Here is a 24,424-nt window from a genome sequence, read left to right on the forward strand (position 1 = left end):
TGAATAGCCTCCTTCAATGACACAGCAATTCTTGAGTCGGGGCAAAGTGCAGCAGATTTGTTCCCTTATCCAAGGCATGGACAGAATTTGATGTCAATTTGTTCATTCTTAGTCCCCACTGCAGGTGTCTGGTTGTATTTCCACTTTCCATTGTCTGCGACAACCTGGCATCTGCAGTGTTGACTAAACAAAGAAAAAAACAAACCATCAAACTGACATCAAGTAAAGCAAATAGTTAAACTGCTCGGCTCCTGCAGTTCGAACTCCTGTTTCCAAATGATTAATCTTCCAGAGCAGGACTGCTGCAAAACTTCGCGGTTCAACACGAACGTTGCAGCCAGTGGCCCGTTTCCCCCCGGCTGCACACGCTCAGCTCCAGGTGAAGGGGATTGATACAACGTTGTGATTACATTCGAGCAAGCAATCTGGCAAATTCAAATGCCAGGAACTCCAGGATTGATCTGGGGACGTCGAATGAACCACCACCACGCGCTCACAACGGGGGAAAAAAAAGTTACGATCCCAGATAACACGGCGTGAAGCTGGATGAACACAGCAGGCCAAGCAGCATCAGAGGAGCAGGAAAGCTGACGTTTCGGGTTTCTAAGAGGAGGATATTTCTGCGCCCTGATCCCCGACCCCCAACCCCCAGCTCAATATTAGCTCCGTGAAAGTAGATTATCAGAAGTTGCAAAAGATGCATCATTAGGATAATAAGCTCTAAATTCAACAGTCCACAGCCTGAACATGAGCCCTTGTGAATGAGATTTAGGCACAAGGACGAGCGCTGTTTTCTTTTGTATGTGTGTTTGCTCTTGAATTAGCAAGCCGCGCGTTGTTTTAAAGAGAATTGAACAATTATAACAAAACAAAAACACAGTTAGAGACACGCTTGCCTTCTTTTGAGCACCTGATTCTGCCCTGATTTTACCGAGCTGGCTCATCCTGGGGTTGCAGCTGAACACATGCCTTCAGTCCTCCCTCTCAACTGCAGCACAGGCGAGAGGATTCATTTTGTTGTTGTTGTTGGGTTCAGGGCTGGCTCAGTTCTGCTTTATCCTTCAGGCCACACGCTGCAGCTTTTCCGCCAGATCCCAATGCGTTCTCACTAGTGCACAGGCAGGCACACAGTGTACCCTCCCTCCGGTTACCTAGAACACTGCATCTATATATAGCGCACATTGAAGCACTCCAGGGTCATCGCATTGATGTGTTTGACGTAGAGTAAATCAAACACTCCCAGGTTATGAAAGCACAACTCAAAGTGCAAACTCCCTCTCCTCTTTTAAACTGAAATTAAGGCTACCTCTACACTGTCCCCATCAAACACTCCCAGGAGAGATAAAGCACTAGATACACAGTAACGTTACCTCTACTCTCTCAAACAAAAGTAAAGCTTCTCGACTCTTTTAAACAAAAGGTAAAGCTCTCTCTACTCTTAAATATAGGTAGGGGTTCTCCACGTTTAAATAGAAGCTAAAAAGTTCTCTCTCCTCCTTAAATTAAAGCTCCCTGGCCGTTGTTCCCAACATCTATTCCTAGGAAAGGTACAGCATGAGGTGAGATACAGAGCAAAGCTCTTTCCACACTTTTAAACTGAAAGTAAAGCTTCTTCAACTACTTCATACTGAAAATAAACGGCCTCTACTCTTTTTAAACTGAAACGAAAGCTTCCAAGATCAAAAAAGATCGAAAGCTTCCCCCATCAAACACTCCCAAGGGCAGGGACAGCACAGGGTTAGATACAGAGCACAGCTTCCTCTACACTGTCCATCCCATCAGACACTCCCAGGGAAGTTACAGCGATCGCTAAAGTAGAGCTCTCTCTGCACTATCCTGTAAAACATTACTTCTGTTGTTACCTCTGCTCTGTACTCAGCGAGCTGATCTGACTCTGAGAAGCCCAGTGTGTGAGCTGGGCCAGAGCGGCATGATGCAGTGGAATTATTTGCCAGCACCTCTGTCCCGATGATTTTCCAGACAGTGAGGGAGAAAACGTGTGCTTGGGGTGAATACACTTGGGTGGGGGGGGGGGGTCACTTCTACAGAAAGTCACCAGGAACAGGCTGCAGTGCCCTGCGCATTTCACCCCACCGTCGAGACATAGTCAATGGGGATAAAAAATACACAAGGAACAGTAGATGATACAGGGACCCTGTGCTGACGGTCTGATCCCTGGGACGCGCACTGAGACAAATATGCGCCTGGAGGGCTATCAACTCGGTGACAGACGCTCTTTGGTCTGCCTGAAAGTGTGGATGTCCCAGAACCAGGAGCTGAGTGTTGCAGACTGGCACATTCCAGGACTAGGTGCTGAGGGACGCATTAAAGCTTGCCGCAGCTGCCACCCAGGGGCAGTGGGAAAGACCACCGTCTGAGGTCTTCCTGCCGAAGGTAAATGGGAGGGGAGGTCCACTTAGTTATCAGATCCACTTAGTGCCTCAATGTCTGTAAATATGGTCTTGTATGTGTAACAGATGTCTATGGTTTGCTGGTATAAGGGTCAAACTCATATTTATTTGTTTAGTAAATATGCTACTGTACATAACCAAACTACATTTGTGACTAAGTATTTTTTAAAGTATATTTTTGAAATTAAAAAAATACATGAAAAATGAAAAGAAGATAATAAAGTGTGAAGCTGGATGAACACAGCAGGCCAAGCAGCATCTCAGGAGCACAAAAACTGACGTTTCGGGCCTAGACCCTTCATCGGAGAGGGGGATGAGTTCGGTGGGGCAGGAACAGGCTGAGACGATGGGTCAACCAGGGCAGGCAGGTTTGTGGATTTTGGGAAGGAGATAGAAACGGGCCGTGCGGGGTTGGGGAACAATGAGGTTGGAGGCTGTGGGTGGGAGGTCCCCTGAGGTGATGAGGTCATGGATGGTGTTGGAGATGATGGTTTGGTGCTCGGGGATGGGGTCATGATCGAGGGGGCGGTAGGAGGTGGTGTCGGAGAGTTGGCGTTTGGCCTCGACGATGTAGAGGTCAGTGCGCCATACTACCACTGCGCCACCCTTGTTGAGCTCTGAGGCTGGGTACGGACTGAAGTTCCCTATGTCTGCAGCATTCTGAACCTCCAAGTAGACCCGCTGAGACAATATAAAGAGGAGTTGCATATCATTGATGATGGGTGATGGCTGTGATGCAGTGAGTAGAATTATTGTCTCAAAGTCAGAAGGCTCTGCGTTCGTATCTCGCACCAAAACCATATGGTCCACGGGGATAAATGTTGGGAAGAACTCACTAGCTGCAGCTCTGTCACAAGTCCTGTCTCTCCAATAGATCCCCAAGTCCAAACCGTCCTCTTGAGCAGACGTAAATCTTTGAAAGAAGGCACCCTGCCCCGCAATCAAACTTCGACCAGCATCCAAAAGAAATGGTCCACTCAATAGCTCATGCTGCTTTGTGGGATCTTGCTGTGCACAATTTGATGTCAACAGAGACAAAACACACTTCATTGGTCACAAGGTGCTGTGGGGTCTCCTGTAGTTGGGTTGTGACACTTTATCAGTAAGCCTACTATGGAACGGGGAAAAGGGGTTGTGGAACCAATGAGCTGTGTCACAGCCAGTAGAGTCCCCCAACACCCGGCCCCGGGGGTGAGGGATTCAGACCTGCCTCCTCGCCTTCCCTGGAGACTGTTGTTGTGAGTTAGTTGGTCTGGTCTGGGACAAAACAAGCCAGTGAGAACCAAAGTATAAGGAAGGGATAGATATCACATTGAGAATAATGTCAGTCCACAATCACACATCCAGAGCCTACAGGTACAATTCCCAGTCCAGACTGGTATGTCTAAAACCTGACTATGAGAAACAAAGGCCAGTTTGTATAAACAAGTACAATTACACAGCGCATTTTGTCAACACCAGGATAGGACACAGTCCTTCTCAAATAATGAGGTATTTTATTGAAGCATTGTCACTATACTTTTTGTTACTGCTGGGGTGAACCGATGACAATGCAGTACTCACGCAGTATTGACCCAGAGAAGCATTGAAAAGAGACAGCACAGAAACAAGCCACTCAGCACATCATTTCTGCACCACAAAACATCATCATGGAGTTCTCCATTACCAGAACAGGAACATTACAGGTAAAGTACCAAATTCCCTCCAACAATGCTGTGGGCCCTCAGACCTGCTGCTCTGACAGTGCAGCACTCCCTCAGTACTGACCCTCTGGCAGTGCGGCACTCCCTCAGTACTGACCCTCTGGCAGTGCGGCACTCCCTCAGTACTGATCCTGTGACAGTGTGGCACTCCCTCAGTACTGACCCTCTGGCAGTGCGGCACTCCCTCAGTACTGATCCTGTGACAGTGCGGCACTCCCTCAGTACTGACCCTCTGGCAGTGCGGCACTCCCTCAGTACTGATCCTGTGACAGTGCGGCACTCCCTCAGTACTGACCCTCTGACAGTGCGGCGCTCCTTCAGTACTGATCCTGTGACAGTGCGGCACTCCCTCAGTACTGACCCTCTGACAGTGCGGCACTCCCTCAGTACTGACCCTCAGACAGTGCGGCACACCCTCAGTACTGACCCTCCGACAGTGTGGCAGTCCCTCAGCACTGACCCTCTGACAGTGCAGCACTCCCTCAGTACTGACCCTCCAACAGTGCGGCACTCCCTCAGTACTGAACCTCCGACAGTACGGCGCTCCCTCAGGACTGACCCTCTGACAGTGTGGCACTCCCTCAGCACTGACCCTCTGACAGTGCTGGGCTCCTACACACTGCACATAGAGTTTTTCAGCCTGAATTGCTGGTGGAGGGAATACAACTGATCCTTACACAGGGATCATTATGCTATACACACCTTCAGACTCTGAACCTCCGCAAACCCACCTGTTAAACACTGACGACAGGAGGAACTGGGGTCTTCAGAGGGAGACCCTAGACTGTCCCTACACTGGGAGGGCATGCAAACTATGAGACTGAAGGAAGAACCTGGAGCAGTCTGCAGTCAATCCTATCACAGGGTGAAGATCTACACTGTGTGGATTAAAAAAAAGAGGAATGTGTTACTGTGGGAACAGTGAAACAATGTACATGATTGTCACTGCCTGTGTCAAGTTGCATTTCTGACTAAACCCGTTCACACAACCCTGGTAATCCTATCAGCGATCATGTGGCTAGGATCCTCTGCAAAGCACTGACCTCATGACTCTCTCCTGCTCTTGTTTTCTGGGAAAAGAACCATTTTTCCCGATTAAAATGTTGCCACAGCTTTGCAGTGAGGATTTATTCGATGCTTGGTGGTGGCTTTCCTGCAAGCTAAGGCTGCAGGAGGGCCAGCTTTTGTTTTCGCTCCTGAATAGAATCCGGTTTCCTCCTTGCGCTGGCCCGTGACGGGAAAGAGGAACAGGAGGAGGCCATTCAGCCTCTCTTGTCTTGGTCTGTCACTCAAATCTTTGGTCAGCAGCATGCGAGTATCGTCATGTTACTAGGGCCAAGGACTACAGGCTGCTTTGCTTCATTAAGTGAAGTTCTTGACATTTCTGTCAATGGGCCAGCACAAGGTTTGCTGGGCCAAACAGCCTCCATTGTTGTAGCACGTTTTTTTGGCACATTCCCTCTACTTGGCATGCAGTCCTTCAAGCTGGCTAGTGTAACACACAAGAATACAAGTGTTGTAAGCAACTGAAGACCATTCAGCTCATTGAGCAAGGTCTCGGAACACCGGCACGGCCTTTCTCAAACATTCCTATAATTTGCTGACTTGTGGGACGTGGACGTCGCTGGCTGGGCCCAGCATTTATTGCCTGACCCTAGGTGCCGCCTTGAGAAGTTGGGGGTGAGCTGCCTTCTTGAACCACTGCAGTCCTCCTGCTGTGGGTTGACCAAAATTCCCTCAGGGAGGGAATTCCAGGATTTGGACCCGGCGACAGTGAAGGAACAGCGATATCTTTCCAAGTCAGGATGGTGAGTGGCTGAGAAGGGCCCCTGCAGGAGGTGGTGGTCCCGTGTATCTGCTGTCCATGTCCTTCTGGGTGGAAGCTGTCTAGGCTTGGAAAGTGCTAAGAGTGACTTTCTGCAGTGCACCATGCAGATAGTACACGCTGCTGCTACTGAGCGTCGGTGGTGGGGAGGAATTCCTGTGGATGTGGTGCCAACCCAGTGGGGTGTTTTGTCCTGGATGGCGTTGAACCCCTTGAGAACGCAATAGGACCTGCACCCATCCAGGCAAGTGGGGAGCGATCCATCACACTCCTGACTTGCCCAATCCCCGTGTCCCTTGACTCCCTGATACTGTTCCTGTGCCAAACTTAAAAGACTTTCAGTGATATGTGGTGGAGCTCTTGATGCATTAAGGATGAGCAGTCAACCAAAGTCCAGCCAATGATGCCCTAATCCTGTGAACGAATATAAATAAAAATTGTTTCATGAGACGTGGCTGCTGCAAAAGCAGCGACTGACAATAGCCAGAAATAATGGGAACTGCTGATGCTGGAGAATTCCAAGATAATAAAATGTGAGGCTGGATGAACACAGCAGGCCAAGCAGCATCTCAGGAGCACAAAAGCTGACGTTTCGGGCCTAGACCCTTCATCAGAGAGGGGGATGGGGAGAGGGAACTGGAATAAATAGGGAGAGAGGGGAAGGCGGACCGAAGATGGAGAGAAAAGAAGATAGGTGGAGAGAGTATAGGTGGGGAGGTAGGGAGGGGATAGGTCCGTCCAGGGAAGACGGACAGGTCAAGGAGGTGGGATGAGGTTAGTAGGTAGATGGGGGTGCGGCTTGGGGTGGGAGGAAGGGATGGGTGAGAGGAAGAACAGGTTAGGGAGGCAGAGACAGGTTGGACTGGTTTTGGGATGCAGTGGGTGGGGGGGAAGAGCTGGGCTGGTTGAGTGGTGCAGTGGGGGGAGGGGATGAACTGGGCTGGTTTAGGGATGCAGTAGGGGAAGGGGAGATTTTGAAACTGGTGAAGTCCACATTGATACCATTAGACTGCAGGGTTCCCAGGCGGAATATGAGTTGCTGTTCCTGCAACCTTCGGGTGGCATCATTGTGGCACTGCAGGAGGCCCATGACGGACATGTCATCTAGAGAATGGGAGGGGGAGTGGAAATGGTTTGCGACTGGGAGGTGCAGTTGTTTGTTGCGAACTGAGCGGAGGTGTTCTGCAAAGCGGTCTCCAAGCCTCCGCTCGGTTTCCCCACTGTAGAGGAAGCCACACCGGGTACAGTGGATGCAGTATACCACATTGGCAGATGTGCAGGTGAACCTCTGCTTAATGTGGAATGTCATCTTGGGGCCTGGGATAGGGGTGAGGGAGGAGGTGTGGGGGCAAGTGTAGCATTTCCTGCGGTTGCAGGGGAAGGTGCCGGGTGTGGTGGGGTTGGAGGGCAGTGTGGAGCGAACAAGGGAGTCACGGAGAGAGTGGTCTCTCCGGAAAGCAGACAGGGGTGGGGATGGAAAAATGTCTTGGTGGTGGGGTCGGATTGTAAATGGCGGAAGTGTCGGAGGATGATGGAATCCGGAGGTTGGTAGGGTGGTGTGTGAGAATGAGGGGGATCCTCTTTGGGTGGTTGTTGGGGGGGGGGGGGGGGCGGGGTGTGAGGGATGTGTTGCGGGAAATACGGGAGACGCGGTCAAGGGCGTTCTCGATCACTGTGGGGGGAAAGTTGCGGTCCTTGAAGAACTTGGACATCTGGCATGTGCGGGAGTGGAATGTCTTATCGTGGGAGCAGATGCGGCAGAGGCGGAGGAATTGGGAATAGGGGATGGAATTTTTGCAGGATGTTGGGTGGGAGGAGGTGTATTCTAGGTAGCTGTGGGAGTCGGTGGGCTTGAAATGGACATCAGTTACAAGTTGGTTGCCTGAGATGGAGACTGAGAGGTCCAGGAAGGTGAGGGATGTGCTGGAGATGGCCCAGGTGAACTGAAGGTTGGGGTGGAAGGTGTTGGTGAAGTGGATGAACTGTTCGAGCTCCTCTGGGGAGCAAGATAGCCAGTTCATCCTTTTTTAACTGACATCAATTGCGGGACAAAACACTGGCGGGGATAATGTTCATTCTCTCCTTCAAAATAGTGCCATGAGATTTCATTCTACCCAAGTGAAAGGGTGGAGAGAGAGCATAGGTTTACTGAAAAGCTGATATCTCCAACCGTCTGTGGCACCTCCTGTGTCATTACTCCACTTGAGTGTGAGGCTGCAGACCGCTGCACTCACGTCTCTAGGATTTGAATCCACATCCTCCAGACTCAACGTCAAGACTCAGACAATATGTAGGAAAGATATTACTTAACTCGAGTGGGTTCAGGAAAAGGTTTGCCCGAATGTTGCTGAGACGGGAGGGTTTGTGTTTTTCAGGGTAGGCTGAGTAATCTGGGATGGTTCTCATTGGCGCACGGGAGGTTGAGGAGTGACCTTACAAAGCTTTATAAAATCGTGAGGGGCACAAATGAGGTGAATAGCCAAGGTCTTTTCTGCAGGCCATGAGAGTTCAAAACTGAGGTGAGGGGGGCATATTTTTAACGTGAGAGGAGAATGATTTCAAAGGCTCCTGAGGGGCAACATTTTCTGACACCGAGGTTGGTTCATGTGAGGAATGCACTGCCGGGGAAATGGTGGGTACAGGAATGGTTACAATATTTAAAAGACATTTGCACAGGTACATGAACTGGAAAGATTTCGAGGGATATGGGCTAAATACAGGCAAGTGGGACCAGTTTAGTTTGGGAAATTTGGTTGGCATGGACTAGGTAGACTGAATGGTGTCTTTACATGCTGCATGAGTCTATGACTCTATATAGTATCCATGCTACTCTCAAGTAGACAACTGAATAGGTTTACAACCCTTAAAGTGAAGTCAATTTTTTTCTCATTTCAGTTCTAAACAATGAGTCCCTTGAACTGAGCCTGTGCTGCCCATATCTTACAGATGTACAGCTATACAACATTGGTTTTGTATCCAAACACCAACCACATGCTATTTGGAATATGCTCAACAGCTTGAGTGTCCGCAGTTTTTTGGGGTCGAGAACTCCACTGGTCCGTAGCCCTCTGAGGGAAGTAATTCCATAGTATCCCTGCAGTGTGTAAAAAGGCCTTTCAGGCCATCAAGTCTGTACCAACTCTCTGAAGTGCGTCCCAACCAGACCCAGCCCCAGCCGCAGCTCCAGCCCCTTACTCCATCCCCACATTTCCCTGTGGCTAATGAATGGCCAACATGTGAAGGTCAGATGGATTAGCTGTGGGGTTAAATATGGAGTTACAGGGATAGGGTAGGAGTTGGGTCTGGGTGGGATGCTCTTCAGAAGGTTAGTGTAACTTGATGGGCCGAATGGCTGGCTTCCACACTGTAGGTATTCTATAATTCTACTCCACCCAACTTGCACAACTCTGTGACTGAGGGAGGAACCTGGAGGAAACTCATGCAGACACGGGTAAAATGTGCAAACTCCACACAGACAGTCGCCTGAGGGTGGAATCGAACCCGGGTCCCTGCAGCTGTGAGGCTGCAGTGCTAACCACTGAGCCACCAAATTTCCCCTCAGCTCATGGCCGAACCCTGGCTGTGTGACTATAACTGAGCACTGACCTGCCCAGTCAGAAACATAACAAGAGGGGACGTGGTATGTTTCAGTGAGATCAGCTCCCAGTCCTGTAAACATCAGAGGGATAAGGCCTGTCCTTAGCCTCATCCCAGCGATCAGAACCTTCACTGCAGCCTCCCCTTTAAATCCCAAGCGCCTTTTTAATTTGCTGACTGGGTGTGGCAAATGAAATGTTGACATTTCCACACTGAGTATTTGACAAATAGCAAAATCTCCCTGCTCGAATGCCTAATGAACCAAATAACTGCGTTGAATTTAGGGATTGTTAGAAAACAAAGTCAAAATTTTATGTAACACCTAACTCTGAATTGTTGCTTTTTTCTTTTCTCTCTGATTTTGGTCAAAAAATTCACCTCTGAGGCAAATTTGGACTCAGGGAGCTTGGAATTAAGACAAAGCGCAGCTGTTAATTGCTGTGACTCTAAAAGCAGCTTTGAGGAATTTGTTTACACGGGGAGGAGGCAGCATGATGGTATTGTCACTGGACGAGCAATCCAGAGACTCTGGTATTTCTCCGGGAATCCAAATTCATGGCTAACGGTCAAGTTTTTGATCTAAAGGAGGAAGATCTGGACTAAGAAGTTCAGCGATGACCATGAATTTAAGGTGGCTAAAAACCCCAGAATAAAACAAAGTTTTGCAAATGCTGGAGATCCGAAACTAAAGCAGAAATTGCTGGAGGAAATTGTGACAGAAGGCTGTCTTAAAGTTTCGGGCCCAGTGATTCTTCTACAATCCTGAAGAATGACTAAAAAGCCACCTGATACCACTAATGCCCTTTCGGGAAGGCAGTCTGCCATCCTTACTTGGTCTGGCCTGCTCGTGACTCCAGACCCACTGCAAATGTGGTTGACTCTTAACTGCCCCCTGCTGGTCAAGCAAGACACTCACCTGTATCGAACTGCTCAGACAAAATACAGACAGACCAAATGGCAGCAGAAAACACCACAAACTTGACCTTGCGAAGCTCCACTTACCAACCAGCTTAAAAGCTCCCCCTCCCACTCGCCTGGTGACATGTCCATCCTTGGCCTCCTCAGAGTGAGGCCAAACGTAAACTGGAAGAAGAACACCTCATGTTTCGCCTCGGGAGCTTAGAGCCCAATGGCCCAATCAAATCAAGGGCTACGGGGAGAGTACAGGGAAGTGGAGTTGAAACGCCCATCTGCCATGATTTAAATGGCGGAGTGGACTTGATGGGCTGAATGGCCTTACTTCCACTCCTATGTTTTATGGTCTTATGGTCTTAACATTGACTTCACCAGCTTCAAAACCCCTCCACCTTATCACGATACCCAGCCCTTCCCCTCCTGACCTGGCCTAACCTGTCCATCTACCTGCTCATCTATCTGCTCCACTCTTCCCACTGACCAATCACAATACCTACCCCACCTCCATCCACCTATCTTCATCCCACCTACCCTTCCCCTCACCCCACCACCCTTGCGCTATCCATTCCTGGGCTCCGCTCCCACATCCTGACAAAGGGTTTCCACCCGAAACACTGACTGTCCCCGCTCCTCACATGCTTTCTGACCTGCTGTGTTTTTCCAGATTTCCATTCAATTGACTTTGGTTTCCGGTATCTGTCCTTACTGTGTCTAACCCGCTGACCAACACCCGACACCGGTGACAAAATTGGGACAGGTTTCTCCTAGGCTACTGGTTGCAACGGCCTGCCAAAAATCACACTCTCAGAGTCATTCACTGCAAACATATCCCAGGCTCCTTCATTGCCTTCCTTGCGAATCCCCTGTTGTTTGTGTAAAGTGCCGCAAGACACTTTGAATTCGGCTATGTATTCAAAAATCTCACCAGACAATCAAAGTCTAAAACCATCACTTCAAGTTTGCTGCATGTTGAGGCCAAAATGAGACCCCTCAAGCAAGCGAGTTAAGTCTCACAAGTTAATGGTGGAACTGAGCTACAATTCCAACCAACAGCGTCTGCCTCTGGATGTCCAGTGTTCAGCGTTGTTCTCTCAGAGTTCTGCTACTGATGAATCCTGAAGTTGAATTTTTCTAGCATTCCCTGTCTTGTGAAGGTTCTGGTATGATGTTGCTAATGAACCTCTCGACCTGTTCATCCACAACATTGATCACACTTCTTTAGTCATCAAGGCTACAGCTGCACTTTCTTATCAGAAGGAGCTTCTCTGTTCCTGGTTACATTTGGTGTTGACTGTCTGTTCGAAACACAGATTGACCTGCCATTAACCCTTTCACCTCAAGGCATTCTTTATTCAGGCAAACTTAGTTGCCCATTTGTCACAAAGCAGCGTGTTATCGGCCAGTCCTTATCTCCTCTCTTCCAGGAAGCGGGTTATATATAGAGTAGAATGTCAACAGTGTAAAAGCAGGCCATTTGGCCCATTGACCATGCTAACTCTCTGACGAGCACACCACCAACCCCCGACCCATCCTCTATAACCCAGCGCTTCCTCATGGCCAATCCAACTAACCTGCACATCACGGGAAATTTAGCACAGCCAATCCAACTAACCTGCATATCTTTGGGAGAAAACCCATTTCGACACGGGGAGAATGTGCAAACTCCACACAGACAGTTACCGAGGTTGGAATCGAACCAGGGCCCTTAGAACTGTGCGGCAGCAGTGCTAACCCACTGAGCCACCATTCCGGTTTTGATGCTGTTTTACCTCCTTATCCCTTTGGGTGTTTGTTTATTTATTTACTTCCACTACAACATTGTCTCCTTGTCCGTCCCACTTCAGGAAACCACTGGTTCCAGAAACAGTTATTGCTGATTCTTCCAATCGCTGAACAGTTGTAAAAGTATTTACAGTATCATTTGTTCATTAAACAGCCCCTTCCCACACATACCACCACACCCACCCCCCCCCCCCCACACCCAAATATACCAGCAGAGGCGGTGGCATTGTGGATAATTGGGAAGAGTTGCTCTTCCCAACATTGACCCCAGACCCGATGAAGACTCATGGCACCAGATAAAAGAAGGATCAGGGCAACTGCCTGCCGGTGAAGGAGAGGACAGCATGCCAGGAGCTGCAGCAGGTTAAAGTCAGCGCTTAGCGATTCTCCAACCAACGCAGCACATCTCGGCTCTACAGTCCTGCTACATCCAGTCGAAAATGGTGGTGGACAATTCAACAGCTCACCGAAGACGGAAGCTCCACGAATATCCCCAGCGTCAATGATACAAGGACAACAGTGAAAAAGATCGGCTGAAGCATTCGCAAAGATCTTCAGACAGAGGCGTTGAGTGGATGGTCTGTTTTGGCACCCTCCAGTAATCACCGGTACCACAAATTCTTATCTTCAGCCGATTCGATTCATCCCACGTGATATCAAGAAATGGTCGAAGGCAATGGGCACTGACAATGTTCTGGCAATAGTTCTGAACGCTTTCGTTCCAGAATTTGCTGCTCCCCGAGCCAAGCTGCTCCAGTGCAGCTACAGAAAGCAATAAATGCTGGGGATTACAGCAGGTCAGGTAGCATCCATGGAGAGAAAGCAAGCTAAGATTTTGAATCTACATGGCCCTTCATCAGAGCTGATGTGAAGTGTGGAGGGAGCAGTACAGTAGCATATACCTGACAATGGGGAAAATTGTCATGTACACACACACAAAAAAGGGAACACACCCAACCCGGCCAATGACCACCTATCAGTCTACTCTTGATCATCAGTAAAGTGATGGAAGGCGTCAGCAACACAACGACGGAGCAGCACCTGCTCAGCAATGTTCACTGACACAGGTTAGATTGTGTGCGAAGACCATCCAGCATCTCATCTCATTACAGCCTTGGCTCAAGCTCCAGAGGCAAGGTGCGAGTGACGGCCCTTGACATCAAGGCCAGCTTCGACTGAGTGCACCATCAAGGCGTCACGGAAAAACTGGAATCAATTTGTGTTGAGGGCAAACTCTCTGCTGATTAGAGTCATATCTGGCACATAGGAAGATGGATGTGGTTGTTGGAAGTCAGTCATCCCAGCACCAGGATACCTTTGCAGGAGTTCCTCAGGGTAGTGTCCTCCACCCAACCATTTTCAGCTGCTTCATCAGTGATGTTCTCTCCATCATAAGGTCAGAAGTGGGGATGTTTGCCGATGATTGCACAATGTTCAGCACCATTCGCGATTCCTCCGGTACTGAAGCAGTCCATGTCCAATTGCAACAAGATCCAGACAATATCCAGGCTTGGGCTGATGTGTATCATGTGACATCCAAGCGACACAAATGCAAGGCAATGCCCATCTCTACCATCATGCCTTGACATTCAATGGCATTACCATCGCTGAACACTAAATTCTGTCCAAGCCAGAGGTACCCACATCCCATAAAAGAATAATTAAAAGCGAGATTAGCTGGAGCTAGATTTCCTTTGCCTGGAATATGGAAGATGAAGGATTGATTGGCTGAGAGATTTAAAATGTTGAAAGGAGCTGACAAAGACAATTTCTCCTGGTAGCTGAGCTGAGAGAAAGGGTAGACAACATTATGATTGGAACCTGGCCTTTCAAGGGAGAAGTTAGTGAATGCTTGGACATGGTAAAAGATGTGAAATCTGTCCCATATGAAACAATAGACGTGTGACGATGCTGTGGCTTTAACTGATATATTTTGTCCTGGTCTTTTTTGAAGAGCGCTTGTAAGGCAGACCTGCTGGATTAAACAGCTCATGAGATTATGTTTTTTTTTTAAAGTTGGAACAATATGAGCAGCCTGGCTGGGTGGGGCCAGCTTTCACAGACAGGATTTTCTGGGGTTTTTTTAAGTTTTCAAGTTTAGCTTCAAGCAGCTGTTGTTGTTGGCTTGAGGAAATCAAAGCTATCTTTCCCCTCTCTCAATTACAGCTGGAAGTGGGGATTTCTCTCTGCTGATGGGTTACCTGTGAGACAAATCTAATTCCCTGAATCTGCCTTGTTTTGCCAGGTGGTGCGTTTATGGGGTGTTGCTATCTTGGAACAGTTAATCAGTAACAGGTACTGCATCTATTATTCGGTTAAGTTTTCCAATAGAGTTAAGTCTTCTAAGTTCTTCTTGCTTTTGTTTGTATTTTAATTACAGCTTTTAAATAAATTGTATTTTTAATTAACGTCAAGTCGTTTGACTAGCTGAACTGCGTCTGGAACTTTACACTCACTTTAAAAGTCAGTAAATGTTAGGCTACCTTCTTAAAATATTTTGAGGGTGTCTGATCTGGTCTATAACAGATGTTAGCTCAATTAATATGTTTAAATCTGACAGAGCATTAGTCTAACAGGCAAATTCACTGACAGAATCATTTTGTAAGTAGCTATCACATGCTATATTAAGGGCAATTGAGAAAGACAAATTTATAGACACTGTTCCAAACCAACCACCCCTACCTGCTCCATAACATGAGTGTGAGTGTTTTATTTATTTTTATTCTTTCACAGGATGAGGGCATCACTGACCAGACAGCACTTATAGTCCATTCCTAATTGCCCAGTGGGCAGTTTAGAGTCAACCTACATTGTTGTGGGTCTAGAGGTGGGTCTGATATAGACCAGACCTGGTAAGGATGGCAGTTTCCTTCCCTAAAGGGCATTAGAACTAGATGGGTTTTTCCAACAATTGGCAATGGATTCATGGTCATCATTAGATTGTTAATTACATATTTTTAGCGAATTCAAATTCCAACATCTGCCGTGGTGAGATTCGAACCTAGGTCCTTACAGCATTACTGAGGTCTCTGGATTAAGAGTCCAGTGAGATAACACCACTAGGTCATTGCCTTCCTGTGTACATGTGTGTTTGTATGAGTGTGTGTGTGAGAATGAGTGTGTGTGTGTGTGTATGTGCACACACATGTGTGTTCGTGTGAATGTGTATGGGAATTATTGTGTGAATGTGTGTGTGTGCACGCACGCACATGTATGTGTCCATGTGATTGCATGTATGAAAATGGCTGTGTGTGCGCGTGTGTGTGAGTGAGTGTATGTATGTGTGTTTGAGACAGTGTACATATGTGTGTATGAAAGAGTGTACAGGTGTGTTTTAAGAATGTGTGTGTTTTGAGAGTATGTGTGTATTTGAGGATGTGTATGTGTGTGGTTGTGTGCATGTGAGAGAGAGTACATGTATGTGCGATTGTAGTATAGGTGTGTGTATATGCAAGTGGTGTGTGAGAGTGTGGGAAAGCGTGAGTGAGTGTGTGTGTATATGAGTGCGTGTGCATGAGAGAGGGTGTGTGAGAGAGAGAGAGTGTGTGTGTGTGTGTGAGAGAGAGAGTGAGAGAGTGTGAGAAATACACTGTCTTCAGGTGCTCTCTGTTCTTCCTCACAGACACCTCTGCTAGCCACTGTCTACTTTTTATCTTTCATAATTTCACCTTCTTCGGTACCTATTCTTTGATTCGGATCTCTGTGCTGTTTAGCAGTCAGAATTGGTGGTGACAAGGTCAATTTGTAGGTGCCAGTGAGGCGACAGTAATGTGGGATACTGGAGACACAGCGAAGGGAGGAATGATAATTGGAGGGATGGTTTCAGGAATTTTATCTATAGACAGTCAGATAGTTAATGTCGTGGCACTGAACATAAAATTACATGTTTATGTTTTTCCCACGTCTTGTTTATATGTGTCACGCTGGTGACAGGCAGCAATTTCTGCCCATCTGCGAATCAACCTGAGGGCAGTCGGTGGCAGGATATTACCGTGTTGTTCTGAAAGAAAGTCTTCAATTCTCCACCAGGCAGAGGGAGTGGTGAAGGCTGGTACAATGACAACATTTAAAGGGCATCTGGATGGGTACATGGATAGGACGGGTTTAGAGGGATACGGGCCGAATGCCGGGATCAGCATTCATTTCGGATATCTGGATGAGTTGGATGGAAGGATCTGTTTCCGAGCTGCACTGCTCCATGATTTCCAAACCGTTTGATCTGGAAAAGTAGGGGCATAGTTTCTGGTGATGAACTGTATCAAACGACTGGCATTTGTGTGGAACCCCTAACACGGTCACAACAGCAATGGACCAGCAAAAGCTGACACCAAGTTGAACCAGGGTCAACCAAAAGCCTGAAGTAAGTTTTAAGGAGCATCTTAGAAGGTCGATAGGGAATTGGGGTAAACGACAAGAACTGGACGTTGCAGTGGGTCAGAGAGAGTGTTTGTTGTTTTCAGTACAGATCAAGCATCTGTAGTCGGAGAGGCTTGGGAATCAAATTCAGGGCTGAGGAAGGGGAAGGTAGGAAATAGGAGGCTGGGGATGCACAAGGGACTGAAAAGAGAGAGAGAGAGAGAGAGAGAGATAAGTTTGTGAAACTGCAGGATGCTACAGAAACCAGCAGCGGCCACAGACAGTGAGTGTGTGGATGGAGAGACATTTGTGGCGCAGACTGTGGGCCATTTGCCAGACCAGATTATTGTGCAAAGGAAATTGTTTTGACTTCTGCTGTAATTAAACCATTCAGCAAAGGGGGGGAAGAGCAGATGATAAATTAGGAGGCTGTGGCGTTCCCACCTTTTCCTGTTTACATTTTAGCCTTTTCCCAAATGACACGGTTAACCCTTCCAGCTCCCTGACGAGAACAACACACTACCAACTGCCACCCACCCCAGGGGATTAACCTGCCCACTCAACTCCATTCCCTCACTGGGCAGCCTGCTCTTCACTCTCACTTTTGACCTTTGGCCTTCCCACCCGCCCCTGCACCCCTCCCAACCCCCTTCGCCCTTTCCTTTGAGGTGACCTGAGGCCCCAGGTCTTTCTCTCCCGGGACTCTGAGGAAACATCTCGGAACTAGGCTCTTCCCTAGTCGCCCGGCAGCGGCAGAGCACGGCCCGTGTGAAGAGCCCGGCCTAGGTGGAGGGCCTGAGGCTCGAATGTGCCACCCACGACCCTTGGCACGCCGATCCATTTCTGAACAGCACGAGGAAGGCGCGCCTGGAGGGAGGCTGGCGCCCAATGGGTGGCAGGGATGTGCTTGCCCGAGTGCGGTACACTCAGGCACCCCTGGGAAGCTGGCTTTCAAGAGGAGACGTGGCACCAATGTGCAGTCACTATGCCCTTGACAAACATGGTGATAAAAATGGACAAGGTGCAGTAGGCAGGGGAGGGGGAGAGGGAGGGGATCGGATACATGGAAGTTGCAATGTTTCAATATGCCCCCATGTTGACTCTGGGCACTCTGGCCATTCTAACTCTCATCCTAAGCTGGCCATGGGGCTCCTGATCGAAAGGGCCCGGAGTATTTCTTCACAATGTTCAGGCTTCACTACATGCACAAGTGCTAAACAACAACCATACTCCAACAAGAGGGAGAATCTAACCAGCATCCATTGACGGGTAATGGTCTTACCATACTGCATTCCCCGCTACCAAAATCCCCAGGAGATGGCATTGACCAAAGACAGGATGAATGCCGAGAGGAAATGAGCACAGCTGGAGAAACTCCAGCAGCATCTGCCAAGAGAAAGCAGAGTCAATATTTTGGATCTCGTAAAGGCTGAGAGGGTCTTAGACCTTTCCCGGGGCAGTCTAGGAGTAGAGGGGCATAGTCTCAGAATGAAGGGGCACCAATTTAGGACGGAGATGAGGAGGAATTCCTTCCCTCAGAGAACTGAGAATCCTTGGAACTCCTTGCCACAGAGACTTGTGGGGGTAGAGATTACAGGGAAAGGGAAGGAAAGTGGACATGAGTGGCAGAGCTGTCTTGATCCTACTGAAAGGGGATGCAGGCTCCAGGGGTCAAACAGCCGACTCCGTTCCTATTTCAAAAGGAAACTCAACTGGACTAGTCAAATCATTAAAGTGGCTACAACAGCAGGTCAGAGGCTAGAATATTGTGGTGAGTAACTCACCTCCTGACTCCCCAGAGCCTGTCCACCATCTGCAAGGCACAAGTCAGGAGTGGGATGGGATACTCCCCACTTGCCTGGATGGGGGCAGCCCCAACAACACACAAGAAGCTCGACACCATCCAGGACAAAGCAGCCGCTTGATTGACACCACATCCACAAGCATCCACTTCCTCCACCACCCACACTCAGTAGCAGCAGTGTGTACTATCTACAAGATGCTCTGCAGAAATTCACCAAAGATCCTCAGACAGCACCTTCCAAACACAAAACCACTCCCATCTGGAAGGACAATGGCAGCAGATATATGGGAACACCATCACCTACAAATTCCCCTCCAAGTCATGCACCATCCTGACATTGAAATATATCAATTTTTCACGGTCATGCAGTCAAAATCCTCAAACCATCTTCAAAACAGCAACGTAGATGGTCATACACTAAGTGGACTGCAGTGTTTTCACAAAACTACCTTTTGCAGAGCAATGAAGGATTGGAAATAAATATTGAACCAGCAAGTGAAGTCCACAACCCTTCAAGTGAAAAAAAACACGTCGCAACTGTAAACTTTCTGGGCGTCGTTTACACGGACATTACTATGGAACAGAATGCAGTTACAACACAGGCCCTGAGTACAGGGACACTGTCACCGTGTTAGGGTGTAGTTACAACACAGGCCCTGAGTACAGGGACACTGTCACTGTGTTAGGGTGTAGGTACAACACAGGCCCTGAGTACAGGGACACTGTCACTGTGTTAGGGTGTAGCTACAACACAGGCCCTGAGTACAGGGACACTGTCACTGTGTTAGGGTGTAGTTACAACACAGGCCCTGAGTACAGGGACACTGTCACTGTGTTAGGGTGTAGTTACAACACAGGCCCTGAGTACAGGGACACTGTCACCGTGTTAGGGTGTAGTTACAACACAGGCCCTGAGTACAGGGACACTGTCACCGTGTTAGGGTGTAGGTACAACACAGGCCCTGAGTACAGGGACACTGTCACCGTGTTAGGGTGTAGGTACAACACAGGCCCTGAGTACAGGGACACTGTCACCGTGTTAGGGTGTAGTTACAACACAGGCCCTGATTACAGTCACACTGTCACCGTGTTAGGGTGTAGGTACAACACAGGCCCTGATTACAGGGATACTGTCACCGTGTTAGGGTGTAGGTACAACACAGGCCCTGAGTACAGGGATACTGTCACCGTGTTAGGGTGTAGGTACAACACAGGCCCAGATTACAGGGACACTGTCACCGTGTTAGGGTGTAGGTACAACACAGGCCCTGATTACAGGGATACTGTCACCGTGTTAGGGCGAAGGTACAACACAGGCCCTAGGTACAGGGACACTGTCACTGTGTTAGGGTGTAGGTACAACACAGGCACTGAGTACAGGGACACTGTCACCGTGTTAGGGTGTAGTTACAACACAGGCCCTGAGTACAGGGACACTGTCACTGTGTTAGGGTGTAGGTACAACACAGGCCCTGAGAACAGGGACACTGTCACTGTGTTAGGGTGTAGGTACAACACAGGCCCTGAGTACAGGGATACTGTCACCGTGTTAGGGTGTAGGTACAACACAGGCCCTGATTACAGGGACACTGTCACCGTGTTAGGGTGTAGTTACAACACAGGCCCTGAGTACAGGGACACTGTCACCGTGTTAGGGTGTAGGTACAACACAGGCCCTGAGTACAGGGACACTGTCACTGTGTTAGGGTGTAGGTACAACACAGGCCCTGAGTACAGGGACACTGTCACCGCGTTAGGGTGTAGTTACAACACAGGCCCTGATTACAGGGATACTGTCACCGTGTTAGGGTGTAGGTACAACATAGGCCCTGAGTACAGGGAAACTGTCACTGTGTTAGGGTGTAGTTACAACACAGGCCCTGAGTACAGGGACACTGTCACCGTGTTAGGGTGTAGGTACAACAGAGGCCCTGATTACAGGGACACTGTCACTGTGTTAGGGTGTAGTTACAACACAGGCCCTGATTACAGGGACACTGTCACCGTGTTAGGGTGTAGGTACAACACAGGCCCTGAGTACAGGGACACTGTCACCGTGTTAGGGTGTAGTTACAACACAGGCCCTGAGTACAGGGACACTGTCACTGTGTTAGGGTGTAGGTACAACACAGGCCCTGAGAACAGGGATACTGTCACCGTGTTAGGGTGTAGGTACAACACAGGCCCTGAGTACAGGGATACTGTCACCGTGTTAGGGTGTAGGTACAACACAGGCCCTGATTACAGGGACACTGTCACCGTGTTAGGGTGTAGTTACAACACAGGCCCTGAGTACAGGGACACTGTCACCGTGTTAGGGTGTAGGTACAACACAGGCCCTGAGTACAGGGACACTGTCACTGTGTTAGGGTGTAGGTACAACACAGGCCCTGAGTACAGGGACACTGTCACCGCGTTAGGGTGTAGTTACAACACAGGCCCTGATTACAGGGATACTGTCACCGTGTTAGGGTGTAGGTATAACATAGGCCCTGAGTACAGGGAAACTGTCACTGTGTTAGGGTGTAGTTACAACACAGGCCCTGAGTACAGGGACACTGTCACCGTGTTAGGGTGTAGGTACAACACAGGCCCTGATTACAGGGATACTGTCACTGTGTTAGGGTGTAGTTACAACACAGGCCCTGATTACAGGGACACTGTCACCGTGTTAGGGTGGAGGTACAACACAGGCCCTGAGTACAGGGACACTGTCACCATGTTAGGGTGTAGGTACAACACAGGCCCTGAGTACAGGGACACTGTCACCGTGTTAGGGTGTAGTTACAACACAGGCCCTGATTACAGTCACACTGTCACCGTGTTAGGGTGTAGGTACAACACAGGCCCTGAGTACAGGGATATTGTCACCGTGTTAGGGTGTAGGTACAACACAGGCCCTGAGTACAGGGACACTGTCACCGTGTTAGGGTGTAGGTACAACACAGGCCCTGAGTACAGGGACACTGTCACCGTGTTAGGGTGTAGTTACAACACAGGCCCTGAGTACAGGGACACTGTCACCGTGTTAGAGTGTAGGTACAACACAGGCCCTGAGTACAGGGACACTGTCACCGTCTTAGGGTGTAGTTACAACACAGGCCCTGAGTACAGGGACACTGTCACCGTGTTAGGGTGTAGGTACAACACAGGCCCTTAGTACAGGGACACTGTCACGGTGTTAGGGTGTAGTTACAACACAGGCCCTGAGTACAGGGATACTGTCACCGTGTTAGGGTGTAGGTACAACACAGGCCCTGATTACAGGGATACTGTCACCGTGTTAGGGTGTAGGTACAACACAGGCCCTGATTACAGGGATACTGTCACCGTGTTAGGGTGTAGGTACAACACAGGCCCTGATTACAGGGACACTGTCACTGTGTTAGGGTGTAGGTACAACACAGGCCCTGATTACAGGGGCACTGTCACCGTGTTAGGGTGTAGGTACAACACAGGCCCTGATTACAGGGACACTGTCACCGTGTTAGGGTGCAGGTACAACACAGGCCCTGAGTACAGGGACACTGTCACCGTGTTAGGGTGTAGGTACAACGCAGGCCCTGAGTACAGGGACACTGTCACCGTGTTAGGGTGTAGGTACAACACAGGCCCTGATTACAGGGACACTGTCACCGTGTTAGGGTGCAGTTACAACACAGGCCCTGAGTACAGGGACACTGTCACCGTGTTAGGGTGTAGGTACAACACAGGCCCTGATTACAGGGACACTGTCACCGTGTTAGGGTGTAGGTACAACACAGGCCCTGATTACAGGGACACTGTCACCGTGTTAGGGTGTAGGTACAACACAGGCCCTGATTACAGGGACACTGTCACCGTGTTAGGGTGTAGGTACAACACAGGCCCTGAGTACAGGGACACTGTCACTGTGTTAGGGTGTAGGTACAACACAGGCCCTGATTACAGGGATACTGTCACCGTGTTAGGGTGTAGTTACAACAAAGGCCCTGATTACAGGGACACTGTCACCGTGTTAGGGTGCAGTTACAACACAGGCCCTGAGTACAGGGACACTGTCACTGTGTTAGGGTGTAGGTACAACACAGGCCCTGATTACAGGGACACTGTCACCGTGTTAGGGTGTAGGTACAACACAGGCCCTGATTACAGGGACACTGTCACCGTGTTAGGGTGTAGGTAGAACACAGGCCCTGAGTACAGGGACACTGTCACCGTGTTAGGGTGTAGTTACAACACAGGCCCTGATTACAGGGACACTGTCACCGTGTTAGGGTGTAGGTACAACACAGGCCCTGATTACAGGGACACTGTCACCGTGTTAGGGTGTAGGTACATCACAGGCCCTGATTACAGGGACACTGTCACCGTGTTAGGGTGTAGTTACAACACAGGCCCTGATTACAGGGACACTGTCACCGTGTTAGGGTGTAGTTACAACACAGGCCCTGATTACAGGGACACTGTCACTGTGTTAGGGTGTAGTTACAACACAGGCCCTGAGTACAGGGACACTGTCACCGTGTTAGGGTGTAGGTACAACACAGGCCCTGAGTACAGGGATACTGTCACCGTGTTAGGGTGTAGTTACAACACAGGCCCTGAGTACAGGGACACTGTCACCGTGTTAGGGTGTAGGTACAACACAGGCCCTGAGTACAGGGACACAGTCACCGTGTTAGTGTGTAGGTACAACACAGGCCCTGATTACAGGGACACTGTCACCGTGTTAGGGTGTAGGTACAACACAGGCCCTGATTACAGGGACACTGTCACTGTGTTGGGGTGTAGGTACAACACAGGCCCTGATTACAGGGACACTGTCACCGTGTTAGGGTGTAGTTACAACACAGGCCCTGAGTACAGGGACACTGTCACCGTGTTAGGGTGTAGTTACAACACAGGCCCTGAGTACAGGGACACTGTCACCATGTTAGGGTGTAGGTACAACATAGGCCCTGAGTACAGGGACACTGTCACCGTGTTAGGGTGTAGGTACAACATAGGCCCTGAGTACAGGGACACTGTCACCGTGTTAGGGTGCAGTTACAACACAGGCCCTGAGTACAGGGACACTGTCACCGTGTTAGGGTGTAGTTAAAACACAGGCCCTGATTACAGGGACACTGTCACTGTGTTAGGGTGTAGGTACAACACAGGCCCTGATTACAGGGACACTGTCACCGTGTTAGGGTGTAGGTACAACACAGGCCCTGATTACAGGGACACTGTCACCGTGTTAGGGTGTAGGTACAACACAGGCCCTGAGTACAGGGATACTGTCACCGTGTTAGGGTGTAGGTACAACACAGGCCCTGATTACAGGGATACTGTCACCGTGTTAGGGTGCAGTTACAACACAGGCCCTGAGTACAGGGACACTGTCACCGTGTTAGGGTGTAGTTACAACACAGGCCCTGAGTACAGTGACACTGTCACCGTGTTAGGGTGTAGTTACAACACAGGCCCTGAGTACAGGGACACTGTCACCGTGTTAGGGTGTAGTTACAACACAGGCCCTGAGTACAGGGACACTGTCACTGTGTTAGGGTGTAGTTACAACACAGGCCCTGATTACAGGGACACTGTCACCGTGTTATGGTGTAGGTACATCACAGGCCCTGAGTACAGGGATACTGTCACCGTGTTAGGGTGTAGGTACAACACAGGCCCTGTGTACAGGGACACTGTCACCATGTTAGGGTGTAGTTACAACACAGGCCCTGAGTACAGGGATACTGTCACCGTGTTAGGGTGCAGTTACAACACAGGCCCTGATTACAGGGATACTGTCACCGTGTTAGGGTGTAGGTACAACACAGGCCCTGAGTACAGGGATACTGTCACCGTGTTAGGGTGCAGTTACAACACAGGCCCTGAGTACAGGGACACTGTCACTGTGTTAGGGTGTAGTTACAACACAGGCCCTGAGCACAGGGACACTGTCACCATGTTAGGGTGTAGGTACAACACAGGCCCTGAGTACAGGGACACTGTCACCGTGTTAGGGTGTAGTTACAACACAGGCCCTGAGTACAGGGACACTGTC

General features: G+C 49.3%; 1 protein-coding gene across 4 annotated transcripts in view; it reads right to left on the reverse strand.

The window, feature by feature from the left end:
* The window catches only part of LOC125446425 (ral guanine nucleotide dissociation stimulator-like), a 167,445-nt gene that overhangs the window by 126,564 nt on the left and 16,457 nt on the right, over positions 1 to 24,424 (reverse strand). The window contains exon 1 of one of the 4 annotated variants that reach the window (XM_048519989.2): positions 897 to 1,130. The exons of 1 other annotated variant lie outside the window; for it this stretch is intronic. In XM_048519989.2, the coding sequence (XP_048375946.1) occupies positions 897 to 944 (48 nt within the window). In that variant the 5' untranslated portion in view covers positions 945 to 1,130. Of the gene's footprint in view, positions 1 to 896; positions 1,131 to 4,845; positions 4,959 to 24,424 lie in introns of those variants that run through there. 2 more of the 4 variants (XM_059639747.1, XM_048519992.2) reach the window with 2 other exon arrangements.

Source organism: Stegostoma tigrinum, chromosome 34 (genome assembly GCF_030684315.1).
Source record: "Stegostoma tigrinum isolate sSteTig4 chromosome 34, sSteTig4.hap1, whole genome shotgun sequence".
NCBI classification, from domain to species: Eukaryota; Metazoa; Chordata; class Chondrichthyes; order Orectolobiformes; family Stegostomatidae; genus Stegostoma; species Stegostoma tigrinum.